Source organism: Megalopta genalis, chromosome 3 (genome assembly GCF_051020955.1).
Source record: "Megalopta genalis isolate 19385.01 chromosome 3, iyMegGena1_principal, whole genome shotgun sequence".
Lineage (NCBI taxonomy): Eukaryota > Metazoa > Arthropoda > Insecta > Hymenoptera > Halictidae > Megalopta > Megalopta genalis.
The window spans coordinates 1,813,192-1,827,797 of record NC_135015.1 but is presented as its reverse complement, the minus strand read 5'-3'; the positions used below and the strand labels follow the sequence as shown (position 1 = coordinate 1,827,797).

The following is a 14,606-nucleotide window of genomic DNA, read 5'->3' as shown; positions in this document are numbered from 1 at the left end:
GCGAGCATGCCTCGGCGAACGTCAGCCGCCGACGCGACGCGACGCGACGTCCCCGCTTTAATTTCCTTTGGAAGTATCGCGCGACGAATTTTCTCGATTGCCGCCCGTAAAAAAGTGAATTAAAAAGGATATCCGAGGCGGGAAGTGCTCGGTGCGCGAATTAGCGAGGTACATGCTGAAACGCCGCCAGAATTTCTGACTTTAGCGGAAAATGCTCGTGAAGAAATTTGTACTCGTAGGACTCGTTTATACCGAAAAACGCGTTTCCATGGCACGTTGAAGCGCACTCGGTGCGAACTGTTTACCACGATTAGCGGCAACAATGGTCACTTTCGAGGCATTGGGTGCAAAAACATCTTAACTCGAGTTAAGTTGTTTCTGTGGGATCCTTCATAATCCTATTCTTCGATCTTTCTATGCGTAAGTATGTGACGTTCGAGAATATGCATTCACGATTCCATGAATGCCAATGTTTGCCGAATTGTCTTGCGTCAATCGCATCGTATTGCATCTGCCATGCGGAGCTACTGTGATCGTATCGTTAAAGTATTTTTTTCATTACTTGGTGTGCACATCGTATGTGCAATTGACTCATTACGCGAAGCTGTGATTATACCAAAAGATTGCATTTTAATGCCACTTTACTGTGAAGTCGTAAAAATATTTTGATTATATTAGAAAACTTCATTCGTTATAATTATGTCACACGAAATCAATGAGTAAGCATTTCGTTTGTCTTTGTTTGCTTCCAAAACTAAACTGGGCCAAGATGTTTTTGTGCCTAATGCTTCTTTTTCTCTATCTGTACGCTCCTTTTCGAATAAAATATAATACTTTATTATAGTCTACTGTCGTTTTTATATGTCGTGTTTCCAGTTAAGAATTTCTCAGAAAATTATTCTAAAACTAAAAAGAAAATTAAACTTCCGGCAAATAAATTGTTAAAAATTGAGGAAATTTAACATGTTTTCTAAATTAATATTGTGCAATGAACTCGTCTCGAAATAAATCAATCTGAAATGTTCACAGTACGATTGTTCTGTGTTAACAAAATTTTCAACGAATTACTTATCTTGAATTCATCAAATAAAAAAAACTAATAAATAGCACTAATCCAAATAATTTGTCGAAATCAGTTGTCGTCGCCATTGTACAATTTTTCAAGAAATTCTCAAGTGTTGATCTTCAATTTTGAACATTATAAAGTGTATAATGCATAAACTGAAATGGAAAGGTGTAAAAGTTGTATATCGAGAAACATCCAGAAATAATAACGATAAAAATAAAATAAAAATAATAATAAATCCAAAAATTCATAATTGCCAGAAAGCGTTTAAATGTTGCGTTTGTCGAATTTGTATGTTGCACGGGACGTCGAGCTGGCGACATTACGTCGGCGGACTCCAATTTGTAGTCGGCATGGGCATTAACTGGGCGGTCGTTAAATTTGACCGGACGTCTTCTCGAGAGGATCGAAGAAACGTCGAGGGGACGCGAATTCTGGCGTGGCCGTTTGTGTTGGTGAGCCGAGGGGGCGTCGGTGCACACGACACCCCATCGCGTGTGTTGGTAGGCGCGAGCAGAGGGGCGGGAGGGAGAGAGAGATATCTAATTGGATCGGTAAATCATCCTCTAACCAGGAGGGTGGTAGGCTAGGCACCGCCACCAGCAACCCTTTATTCTGTGTTATTACAGTCTAAAGTTACCCCGTGTAATTGTTGCTGTTTAATTGCAAACTCTAAGTCGTCGCGTTACACGTCGCGGCGCCCCGCGTATAATTGCCCTCCTCGAATTCGCTCGCTCGTTTTTTACAGGCGAAATAATTGGAAACGATCCCCGAGCTCAACGTGTCTAAATCTGCCGAATGAGGGTCGGGCCCCAAATCCCTCACCCCTAATGGACAGTGTCCCTTTTATAGATTCGCGGCAGCCGTTCGAAAATACGTATTGAACGCGGGTTTAATCACGCGTGCAGGCGGCTATTGCAATTAAAAGGCAGGCTGTAATTATTAAATACGCGAAGGATAAAATATAATAGAAATTTTGAAAAGTGTAAATTCAAGGAAAATAGCTGTTATATTATTAATAATTTATGAAATATTAACTCTTTGCAGACGATTATTTTTTCAATTATTGATAACATTTTCTTCAATCAACTGGACTGCGTATTATACATTGAAGATGTAAAATAAGTACCGATCTTATGCCAAGTAAAATTTTTTTTATTTTCCTATTACAATCTGCTTACGAGCAATAAGTAAAATTGATCAACCGATGGTTAATAACATCACGTAAGTGTCCATCCAATGATTCTCACCAATTATAATAACTACACTGTCTAGAGTTTGTGTAACGATTTAGGTAAATCTGTTAGAATCTAGTGGCTTGTTTAGACTCTTTCATCCAGCAAGTTTGCTGATAGTTGATTTGGATGGTTGCCGAGTTTCTTTGTACATTTACTCTGCCGAACTTAGCTATTTCAGACCTCACTGTTGGAATTCTCAAGTCATCTCTCATAATTTCGTTCGTGACAAACCATAGAGCGTTTACCATTGTCCCCGAAACTTTCGACCGAAATCTTTCTAGTATTTCTATATCGGAATTTGAAGCTGAACCCCACAATTATAGCCGTGTAACTAATCAAATAGCTTGTGTGGAACTGCTAACCAGGTCCAATAAGTTTGATAATGTCAATGCGCAGACATTTATCCACAAAGGGTTAAGAACTAGACTAACCGAAACAGTTCATAAACTGTACAAACAGATACGGTTTTTACCGCAAACTAGCAGTGCAACTATCGGGTTCTTTGAAACGACGTGTCCGACTATTGCCGGATGTTTCTACTGACACGAAGAATGTGCCCATTAACACATTGTCGAGACGAGAGCTGCAAAAACGCAAATAATTTTAGGAATTGAGACGTTGAACCAAAGGCAGACAAATCGCCTGGAGTTGTTATAAACGCTGCCATAAATAGGGACGATCAGCTATAGCCAGACGCATTAGCCAAATCCTATTCAGTTTCACGCGTGCGTCACGCGAGTTTGAAAGGATTTCCTTGAGCGGCCGAGCGTCACGGGAACAACCGTGCTTCATATTTCCATTCTTTATTCCATTACTCGTCCCAAGGAGGCGGGCAAAGGTTTCATAGATTCATGGGCCACTAGGCACAACGGAAAGCGGGGGTGGGAAGGGTGGTGGAACTAATATAAAACTCGGACGGCAATTTTCGAACGGGAAACGGACCAATTGGTATTCCAGATAGTACTTGGTGGTTTCATTAAGCTACGAAATGGTCAAAGTCGCGGGCACCGCAATAGAAATCAGGTCGAACGAGTCACCGTGAAACTCGAACAACGCGCCCCGTTTGCCGGTAATCGTTCCCCGAGCGAGCCAATTGTCGGAGCCGTTGGGCCCGGTTCCGAGCGAAAAAGTCTTTTCACTGTGACCGCCGCAAGAATATCCTCGCGCTTCTCTATAGGGGTGAATTACGAGACAAAAGCGGGTCCCGTTGATTCCGTGAAAGTCAGTTGTGACGTCGAACGCACGATGCCTTGGGCATGCCCGCGCACAGAGAAAAAGAGAGAGAGAGAGAGAGAGAAAGAGAGAGGAAGAGAGACAGATAGAGCTGAGCCGCTGCCCGCCGCTCGCCGGTCCCCATTGTCGAAGATAGACAATGCCACGCGATAAAAACGTAAAATTGATGCTCTTTTGTTCGCATTGTTTGAGAAGCTGTACAACGTTTGTCGCACGCCTGGACGAGCCACTGTTATTGGCTCCAAACTACATTCTCCTGTTCCGTTTCGTTCCTTCCCGCCGCCCCCGCGATCTCGCCCGCCACTTCGTCGCTCTCTCTCTCTCTCTCTCTCCTCTCTCTCACTCTCTCTTTTGCACCCCTTACCCCTTACCCGGACCGTTGCCAACCCGCTTTTACTCGCCGGCAACCCTCGAAACCTTTCGTTTCGTCAATAAGCCCGGTATTGTGTTCCGCCACGGTTCCATAGTTCCGGCGTTTTACATTGACCGCTTCCGAACAGTCTCTTCCATTTTCAACACCGTCTATCGTCTATCTTCTCGATTTCTCGTCGTCGAATCCTCTCTGTGAGACACGATGCCCACCTTCTACAGATTACGGCCCCTACGGCCGTTTCTCAATAGCAGTCAACCAACCGCGCATGACGTCGCACGCAAGATTTTTCTGTGGCGAGTCGAATCTACGTGGAACGTCGCAAGTACCAGGATCGCGGAATACGGTTCGAGCCTCGTTACCGGTTGCAATAAAATTTCGGATCCCGGCAAATTACTCGGAGGTGTCCGATGTAATTTACGCGCCAGATGGCAGGCCCCGAACCAGAGAATTGCCTCGAGCGAAATTGCGGAACTTTAATAAAACATAAAAACCGGGAAGTCGTCGGGGGAAGAGGAAACATTCGTAAGAGTGTCCGTGAAAAGGGAACCTTACGGGTTATGGTACCGATGGAGGTCGAGAATTATACGCAGGTCCGACCACTGGGTGTCGCTATTCTGACCTTAATCGTCACACATAATTAACACATAATTAAGAACTTTTACGTTCGATTCGATGAAACGGCTCGATTTTTATTGTTCCGAAAAATTAGCGTCGACTCGGTTCAATTGAGTTCTTTTGACAGTTATCAGATGTATGTCAGGAAAAGAATTGTTAGGCTAATGTTGTCGCGCTAGCGGTTAGCAGTTATTATATGTGCATGTACATGTGTTCGTTCGTGTACATGAAGTGTGAAAGAGAAGATTGAGATAAAGAGTAGAACGTGCGCCTGTGCCATAGAAAGATGTATCACAAAAAAATACACCATTGATTCCTTAATTCCTTATTCTTACACTACTTATTAATAAAAACGCGAGCTTGCACGAAGGTCTGTAAAAATGTAATACAAACATATGAAAGAGTATTTCGAAGCTTACACAATACTAACTACTTCATTTTATATTAAAACGATTGAAACTATTTGCGACGCAAATATAATTTTTCCTAATTCAAGCTTCTTTTTATTTATCTAAAAAGAAATGTATCTCTCGAATAAACTTTGACAGTGTAATAAGAAAATTCTATGAACCAGTCAATTATTCATAGATACTTAAGCAATTTTACCGTAGCCTCCAATTTCATTATTCTTGTAACAAAGCAACACAAAAATGGTCTCAGGTGTATGTAAGAAATGTTTACCAAAAATATTATAACAAGCTGATAAGATCGCATAAATCGGGCATTCTAAAACAAGAAATCTTCGCGTCTGAAAATTACGGCGACGGTACTACGAGTAGGTGAGCACGACGCGTCCATTCTAAAATTTCGTTTTTCGAGAGGTCTGCGAGGTGGAAAGCATCCGCGTCTTTTATTCAGGCAAGCAAATTCGCGTCCCTGCCGCCGTTGTTTACCGGATTTCCTTCGCGGCGCAGTGTCCACATAAAAATCAATATTAGATAACGGGACAGTCCCGCGATTCAATTCACGAGACACGGGAGCAGGGTCGTGAGAATTTTAGAGTCGTACCCGGAATTCGCGAGGTTCCCGAGCATTCGGCATTTAGGGACCGTCTCGCTCGCCGGCGAGGAGCAATATGATACAAAAATGTCAGCAGTATCTAGATAATTACATAACTGGTCTCGAGGGTTCCTGGAAAGAGGCAGCAGCGAAGGGAGGCGGTGGGTGGAGGAACGTGGCGCAGGAATAACGCGACGAGAAGTTCGTCTCCTGCGTGGAATGGCGCCGCGGAGGGCGGCGGGGGTGTCTCCGCGACAGATAGAGCACAGGGTGATTTCCCAGCTGACCTGTAAAGCAACTCCCGAGTGGACTGTGTCTCGCAAACCGGTAGTCGCTTCTTTCCTTTTGCCCCCTCCCCCCAATATGTCTCCGTACCCTTTTCCCTTCACGGGTCTCCTTCGTCCATCCTATTGTCTTTACTCCGCGAGCCCCCCCGGTTCGCGATCCTTCTCCTTCGCCGACACAGTCGTTAACCGTGTTGCACGACAACAAAAAAAAAAGGGTGAATGAACGCAATCGCGGAGTACAGCACGGGGAAAAAACTGATACACTAACGAATGGTGTTCAACATTAAATTGACCGACCTAGGGATCGTCCAATTAGTGCACGGTCGACGGAAGAGATACGCGAATATAATGGCCGCCGGTATTCAATGCAAGGTATCAAGCTGCTCGCGTTCGCTAGAAATGATTGGCACTGTGAGTCAATTGACGTCGATACGGTCGTAGATGGTTTTCGTTAGTTGCCGATTCTCATTAATGTTTAGGGAAAACTCGGACTGCTGCGTGAAATGGTGAGTCCGATGATTAGTCGAACACGCGTGCCTGTTGAATGCTGACGCGTCTGATTACGACTGATCGGTTTTACTTATGAATTTTAGGGCACGCGAACCTGGTAAAAGTTGGTTTCTTTTAACTGAATTTATCATAGATTTGAACATTGAAGTTCTCCATTCACAACGACCCCCCGATATACGTTGGATATACGACATTTTTCTTCGTGTGTCCTTGTACTAAAATATTACTTCGAAGTTGATATAGCACTCGTTTATATTCAAAGGTTAATAAAATCACAAAATCGTATATCGAGTTTTAACCCTTTGCACTCGGATGTCGTCGATTCGGCGACATTATATATTCATGTGAAAGTGGCATTTCTTTTTTATTATTATTTCTCGTTCTATACGGTGAATAAGGTAATCATGTAAAATACACAATTAACAAAAGATATATTTTACTTCTTAAATCCTATAAAATTTCACAATAGTATAATGATTCTTATTTCAATTCGACTTTGTATAGCAAAATCACAATTTTTGCAAAAACAGCGAGTTGCTGGAAAATCTTATAACATAGTATAACATATTGATGAAAATAATTTTTCAATGTTTTCTAAGATTTCTAAGATTTCTAAGATTACGAAAGTAGAGGCTTCAAACTATAAACGTAAATCCAGGTCCATTGTTGTACGATAAAAAAGAGTTTGTTCAGGGAATCGGAAATTCCAAATACGAATTTTTCTCGTGGGCTCGAATTTAATTGTTGGTTTTCTTGATTTTCAAGGTTTGCAAACTTACCGGTAACTGCACTGTTGACAGGCAAAACAGTCGAGGTGATAGACGTTCGCCCTGGCCTTCATAACCAGTTCGTAAGGTGGTATCTGCTGTTTGCAGGCCGAGCAGTATCCCCTGTTTCCGAACAGCCTGAAGTAGTCCCTTTTGCACAGAATATGGTTGGCCTTGGTGAACAAGGTAGAGCCGACTTCTCCTAACCTACAGTCGCAGCAATCGCACTTCAGACAATCTTCGTGCCAGTAGAGGTCCAGGGCCTTGAGGTAAAACCTGAAGAACCGACCATAGTTTTCCTCCTTACCGACCAGTAGTCCAGCATCCACGCGACTTAATCTACGCGTACTATCGCGATTCGAGGACCAGAAACTGACCTTCGACCTACCCTCTCATCTCCCGATTACTCTATGGTAAGATTCACGATCGATTTCCAGTATGCGTCGCGACGCGCGGTATTTAACAAGTGCCGCATATAAATCCAAAAAGAGTTCATAAGATCAAAATCATTTATCACCTGGATTTAACTCTTTTCTATTCCAAAAATTCTAGTTACGTTCAGTTTCTGCAAATATATTACAATAAAAATGATTTTAACAAAGATGTGTTTCATTAAAGTCTATATAAAAACTAACGTTACTAAAAAAAAGTACGCTGAAAATCTGTGGAAAAAATTCATAAATAAATAAAATGATAAATAATCTCTATGCGTATTCAGATATATTTTTGATCTGATCTATGTTTGATTTCAGGTCTATGATTAACTATCTTAGAATTCCTTTTAATCTCCGAAAGTTATCAAGTATTTACAAAATGCACAAAACTATTTAAATGCGGCACCGCAGTTTAATTTTTGTAAAATAACACTCTATGCATGAAAATTTAATAACTTTTATAATGCAGATAGGATACTAGAGACAGTTACTGTGGGGTAGCCGTTACTGTGCCTTCTGTTTATTTTCAAGCATAATTAGCTTTATATTTATTACAGAAAGGCATATCAAATTTTTTTATTTAAATTCAATTAGTTATTTATTTGTTGAAATTAAAAATGTGAAAGATGGAAGTTCTGAAAATATCACAAAAATGATTTGAGTTTTTTGATACTGGATTTGCGAAATTTTCTGTAAAGCTTATTACAGTATTATAATTAATTATAGGGGTAAAATAAATATAGATAAAACGTATTAAGATTACGGAAAAACGAAACAGTGATTATTTATTTGAATTTTTGTTTTTAGTTTCAATTTCAATAGTTTATCGACTCTGCACGGTAATTGTATCTCTTTCGCTCGATGCGATAGTTATTATGCACAGTAGGTGAATGTATTTTTCACGCGATGCGTTAGTTACTGTGCTACTTATCACGGGGTAGACTACATAACCTCAAATCTCAAATCATCTCTATTATATTTTTAAAATGGAGACATTTAAATACGAAATTTTATTAAAACAGTCATCCGTAATGTAAACTTTTGAATAACGTATTATTATATTAAATTTTGTTTGCATAATTATAGAAACTGAGTAGAGCTCAGTAACTGAAGCACAATACTCCGGGATACGGCACAGTAATTGAAGCACAGTATTCACGGAGGGAGCACAGTAACTGATTTTTATAGATCATAGACACACACAGTAACTGGCTCCAAAAACTTTTTCCCTTTCCTCTAACATTCAAAGGAAATTTGATGCTTGTATCATGGGAAAATTAATATCGACGAAAGAAACTTTGAAATTTACCTGTAAGTTCTTAAGAAATGACAATTAAATTGCTAAAGTTGCGTTTAGTAGCGAAAACTCCTGGAGACTGCCAACAGGGCACAGTAACTGGCTCCTCTACCCTACGATTTTGAATAACGAAATGAAATATATGTATATTCACAACTCGGATCTCCGCAAGGATAATCTTCATTACTTTTCCATTTTTTACTATTTGATCGTTAAAATTTGATAGGTACTATCCTTGTATTTTCTTATATTATTATTATTATATAATTATTATCCTATATTATTATATTATCATTATCCTTGTACCCTCCCTATTCGTGGATACTAAGCGTGGTACTAATTTGATTGGCACTACGAGAAAGCTCGAAAGTGATTAAAAAATATAGCGTAATGCATATATTTGTTAAAAACAGTAAACACACGAGGTGACTCACCTTTCCGTGATCGTCTTCCCGCAACCGGCACACTCTTGTGGCGTGGTGCCATTTTTATTTGTCTCAGACTTGCTTACATCCATAGTCATCGTGCTTCTGGCTAGAACGCCGTCTGGAAACAGAAAAAGAACGAGGACCGGTTGAATCAACGATATCGTGAATCGTGTCTCGCGGCCATTGTGCATTTGTAACAATGGTCCCGCAGGCAGTCTGCGAGTAATGTACACGAACGCCGCGGTAATAAGCGTCTGCGCGTAGTAAGTGGCCGACAACGCGCAATAATGATCCACGCTAATTGGACTAGTCGTCCGTCATCGTGTGTCAAATCTTGCACATTCACCTACCCCTCTTGATCGGCACTCAACGGCGCGTTTCATTAGAATATTTTGCGGAAATAAATAATCGTGGCGCATTAATTCGAATCTGCTCGTTCGAAATATTAAAGTGGATATCCAGCTTGTCGTACACGCTATTTTCATCGAAATTCAAACAGTTTAGAAAATTTATTTTGCCATTGAAAATTTAAGAGACACTTCTCCCGTAAATATATATATATTTAAAAATAAACCTATGCAACGATAATTTTGCGATAAAACTCGATCAATAAGTAGTTGACACGTTTTTTACAACAACAATTGAAAATTCCACATGCGACGCTGAAATATATGAAATATACTATTAGGCAATTAGTCGGAGTAGAAATTAACGATAAAAAGCCGTGGAATACCCAAGATTAATTACACACAAAGAGAAGCTATTGTAACGTGCGCACAGTAGTTAGTAAATCCCTTGCAGTCCCGAAGACCGCGTTCTGCAACAGATTTGCATTAAAAAAAAATCAAGATAGGACGTAAGGTAACGGCCGAAATTGTGAAACACACCGAATGCAGCACACTTGTGTACTTTTACGGTGTGCGTTAGCATCGACGCGTGGAACGAGTGACGCAATGCAACTTCCTTGGGAGCCACGTGGTCCGCGGCACGGATAACTCGAGCATCAGCCACCGAAGCAATTATAATAGATACGAGTTGCGTCTTCGGTTGGCGACTCCCATCGACCCTCGTCCCATTAATCCCATCGTTTGAGAAGGCAGTTACCGTCGGTGCCGGCGAAACATCCGGTGGCCGCGTTCCGAGGATCAATGGGAAATGCGGGTGGGTGCATCGATCACGGCAACATTCAAACAGCCGCGGTGGAGAGCGGTTGCGACTAAGGGAGAGCGAGAGAGGGAGAAAAGGATAGAGAGAGAGAGAGAAAGAGAGAGGGGAGAGAGAGAGAGAGAGAGAAAGAGTGAATCACGGGCAAACACAATCATAGGAACGAACGCGTTCTAAAGGCGATTCGAGGGAAGGAGGACAGCCGGCTAAAATGGTGAGTGGGTGCACGGCGAGGCGCGGGGGCTTAATTAATTAGCCGGATACTTTGAGTAACAATCCATTATTACATACAAACATCCTCGGCCCCGGGGCCGAGCTGTAGCTTTATGCTGCTAATTGGCCTTCTCAAAGCTTGGAGACCCAGGCACGAGTTATAAACGCCACTCCTCTAACTCGCCAGCACCCCGACTCTATCCCTCCTCCGTTTTCCACCAACCTCCTCCACCGTTCCTCTCTGTCTCACCCTTCTTCTTGTCGTTCCTACCGGCGTTTGTCTCTATCGGTCTCACTTCCTCCTCCCTACCGTCTCGCACCGACGTGTCCCGTTCCTCTCTTTTCTCTGTACAGGCCCGTGTGTCCTCCCCTCCCCCTTCCCAGTTCCCCACCCTCGACGGTCGTGCACTTTGCAATGCACATAAAACCCATACACTGTCGCTGATACGGATACGCGAACGCGGCCACACGCACGTAAAAAGGTAGGGTGACAGAGTGTTGGTGGGTGGACGGAGCGGATGGTGGGAACGAAGAGGAACAGCCCGGCGAGGGACGGGAGGGGTGTAGATGTGGATAAAGAGAAAGAAAGAAAGAGAAAGAGCGGGAGCGAGAGAGGAAAGGAGGAGAGCTGGAAGTTCGGGTGAGGAGGAGCAAGAGGAACGACGGATAGCGCTAATAACGCGCTCGTGGCGCAAAAAAAAGGAAGGAGTATAATTGCCAGCCGTCGTGGCAGGTATTTTTCAAATAGGACCCCGTCCGTTAATTGGAGGGCAAATTAAAGAGGCACCGCGGAGGAAAAAAACATCATCCCTCTACCGCGTATCCCCTTGGCCCCCTCTTAGCGTGCCCCACCTACCCCAGTATCCGAGGGACGCCTCGTGATTCGTCAAACGATCTGTGCGCTCCATTTTTTTCCTCGGATTTATTTTTTTCCCTTCTCTAACGACTTTTCCCCGGGTCTCTCTCTCTCTCTCTCTCTCCGTCTATATATCTATCTATCTATCTACCTCTCTTCGCTCGACATTCCTAGTTCGATTGTTAGGATCGTCGCGAGACGCGGAATCAACTGAGAAGTGTCGAGGGAGCGCAGGAAGCCCGATGAACGACGAAGGAGAGGAATTTCACTTGCGTGAGGCACTCCGGTTGGACGGAACAAGCGTGTGAGGGTAAGAGCGCGGGAGAGGGGGGAGAACGATCGATCACCGATTACACGATCGACTGCCGATCCGTCCAGGATAGTCGAAACGGGAACATGGAGGATCGATAACGAGGGAAACTCTCTTTAACCCCGACCTGGCCATTAGCTCGTGTACCCGATTGGACTTTTCACGGACATACAGTTATTTGTCGGGCACACGCAATATCCAATTCCGATCCGGCTACAGCGAGAGGCCGTGGTCGTTATCCGGGGCCAGGCCGATGGAACGTTAGATAAAATTAAATTAATCCCGTCAATTTACCGTCCCATTATTTCGCGACAATGCGCGCAGCGGTATATCGGCGGACGTGTGGGCGGAACGGGGCGGAGCGGGGCGCGGCGGGCCGGCGATACTCGGCACAACACCCGTCGATTCTGATTTACGCGGCCACTTGCAGCCTGGAGGAGCGAACAGTTTTTTTTTCACCCCCCGTCGACCGCGTAAAATCGTTCTCGCGCAAGAAACGGCTTACACGAGACCCGTGACCGCAACAGCCTCGAACGTAGAGCAATCGTAAAATGAAAAATTGATTTACGGCCGGGCTCGAGTGGGGGCTGCGCGTGGAAGAAAAAGAGGGATGGCGGAGAGAGCGGGATACACGGGTTCCATCATTTCCACACCGACTGTCTTCCGACTTCCGACCCGCGGAACCGACGGAGACGGAGAGAAGGGTCGAGGAGGAAGATCGGCGGGAGAAGCGGAGGGATATCCGATCGGTGAACGTATCGGCGATGGATACGACTTTTTATTCGGTCAATATAAGAGCCACCCTTCCGAGATTACGAAACTGCCCTAACAGCAATATGGGATAACCTAGCGGCCAACCTCGTCCCAGATCGCCGTTGCGTCGCGCCGCGTCGCGTCGCCTCGTCCCGAAATACGTCGCTACGGACAGGGCTGCCGGCTGGTTTAATAAAAATGTCAAATATAAAGTAGCCGGCGGGGACGGACGTTTAGGAAATAAATAAATGTAAGAGAAGCGGACCAGCCAGAAAGAGAGAGCGAGAAAGAGAGAGAGGGGAGGGGGTAGGGAAAATCGTCCCCTGGTCGCGAAACGGGATACGAGTCCGGAAAACGGGGCACTAGAGAAAGAGAGAGAAAGGGAGAGGGAGAGAAAGAGAGAGAAAGAGACGAGATACGCAGGGGTTACAGGGAAAATATTATTCGAAAGGACGAGACGAAGTTGTCCATACGTAAGAGAATGGCATCCATATAATATTACGGTCGGGGAAGGGTCAGTGCGTCGCCAAGCTGTACACACGCAGCCTGCATTCTCGAATTTTATGGAATTTTTTTCGCCGCTCTAAACTTCCCGCTGGAACCGGCTGGTTCGGTATTTGGACCGCACAACTTTCTCAGTGTAATTTCTTTATGGTGACTTTGCGAGGGTTAGATAATGTAAAGTTTTTGTTTTAAATTATTACACTTTCAACGTATTTGTTCTGAAATTTATGATGCATATAATTCATGCGAAATATTCACATTCATGCATTCATTTAAATTAAAAGAAATTCATCGAATTAGTGATTTTAGTGGTAATTATACGCGTAGAGAATCGCTCAACTATTTCAAGGATTACTTCATTGTGATTTTAAAGGGGTTAGTTCATATTTAGTCGCCTTTTTGAAACTTATTTACATTACGATATACTTCGAATTAACAATATGCAGTTATTCAGAAACACTGAAAAGAAATTAGAAACTTCGTGATTTAACAGTAAAACAACCAAAGTAATCAAAATGACTGGTTTCTGATTTATTTTTTTATAATTTCCGATATTATAAAAATATTTCTACCAGAAATTTTCAGATAAGTTATAATTATCATCATAAATTTCTTGTAAACTTATTCAAGCATAATTGGGCCAAGCGACCTAAATTATTTTGGGACATTAGAGGCATAATTTTACTACACAATGGCTGAATAATCATTTTCAAAAATTACAATTGATCGGGATGATAAAAATATTTTAAAATGATGGTTTTTCAAGTTTTATATCCGAGCCTGTAACGAAAATTTAAGTAATCCATTTTGTAAATCTCGTTAACTTAAACATAGGCTGAAAATTTTATTAAAATCAAAACGGTATTATTTTTGCTCAGATTCGAAAATTAAATTTTATTAGGATCCGCAAAACAAAACAAAATTTTATTAGGAATGTCGAAAAAGTTATTAATCCCATACAATTTAACTTTCCCATTTAAATTTGTTGCAATGAGAAAGGTTATTTTCATAAAAGTTTCGTTGTTGATGGTGTGACAGTTAAAGCGTCAAATAATATCGCACTCAATATTTGTTTGCATCATCGAAAATTAATTTAAACAGTAAGCTTCTAATACCTGCTCTCATCGATTCATCTTTAAAAACCGAAGTTTACATACATCGGCACACGAAAGTGTTCGTACACCTTTTAAAACGCAATAACTTTTTTAAAACTGGACTAAGTGACCTGAATTTCTTTTAGATGATAGTGGGACTAGTTTACCACAGACGGTGACCAAAATGCTTTTTTTAAGTTTTGCTATTACTTGGAATGACAAAAGAAAAGAAAAAATTCTCGTTATTTAACTTTTTTATCTGAGCCTATAACGGAAATTTAAAAAATGCCTCTCGTAGATCATGGTAACTTATATGCATGCTTATAGTTAGTTATAACAAATTAAAAATGGCAAAAATCGCAGTTTTATCACGATTTTGATGAAAAACTAGAAGAAACCTGCAGTTTTATAAATCTTTCAACGCCTGTAGCTCGACTCTTACTTACCGAAATCTACGAGAGGCAT

General features: G+C 42.3%; 1 protein-coding gene across 5 annotated transcripts in view; it reads right to left on the bottom strand.

Annotated features, from left to right (window-relative positions):
* The window catches only part of LOC117227244 (LIM domain only protein 3), a 126,978-nt gene that overhangs the window by 21,665 nt on the left and 90,707 nt on the right, over positions 1–14,606 (bottom strand). For all 5 annotated transcript variants that reach the window (XR_013032858.1, XM_033482334.2, XM_076519496.1 and 2 more), the window contains exons 2-3: positions 9,254–9,365; positions 7,101–7,364 (exon numbers count right to left, since the gene is read on the bottom strand). Coding sequence is in view for 4 of the 5 variants with exons in the window: in XM_033482334.2 (XP_033338225.1) it covers positions 7,101–7,364; positions 9,254–9,342 (353 nt within the window). In the remaining variant the exon portion in view is untranslated. The remainder of the gene's footprint in view (positions 1–7,100; positions 7,365–9,253; positions 9,366–14,606) is intronic.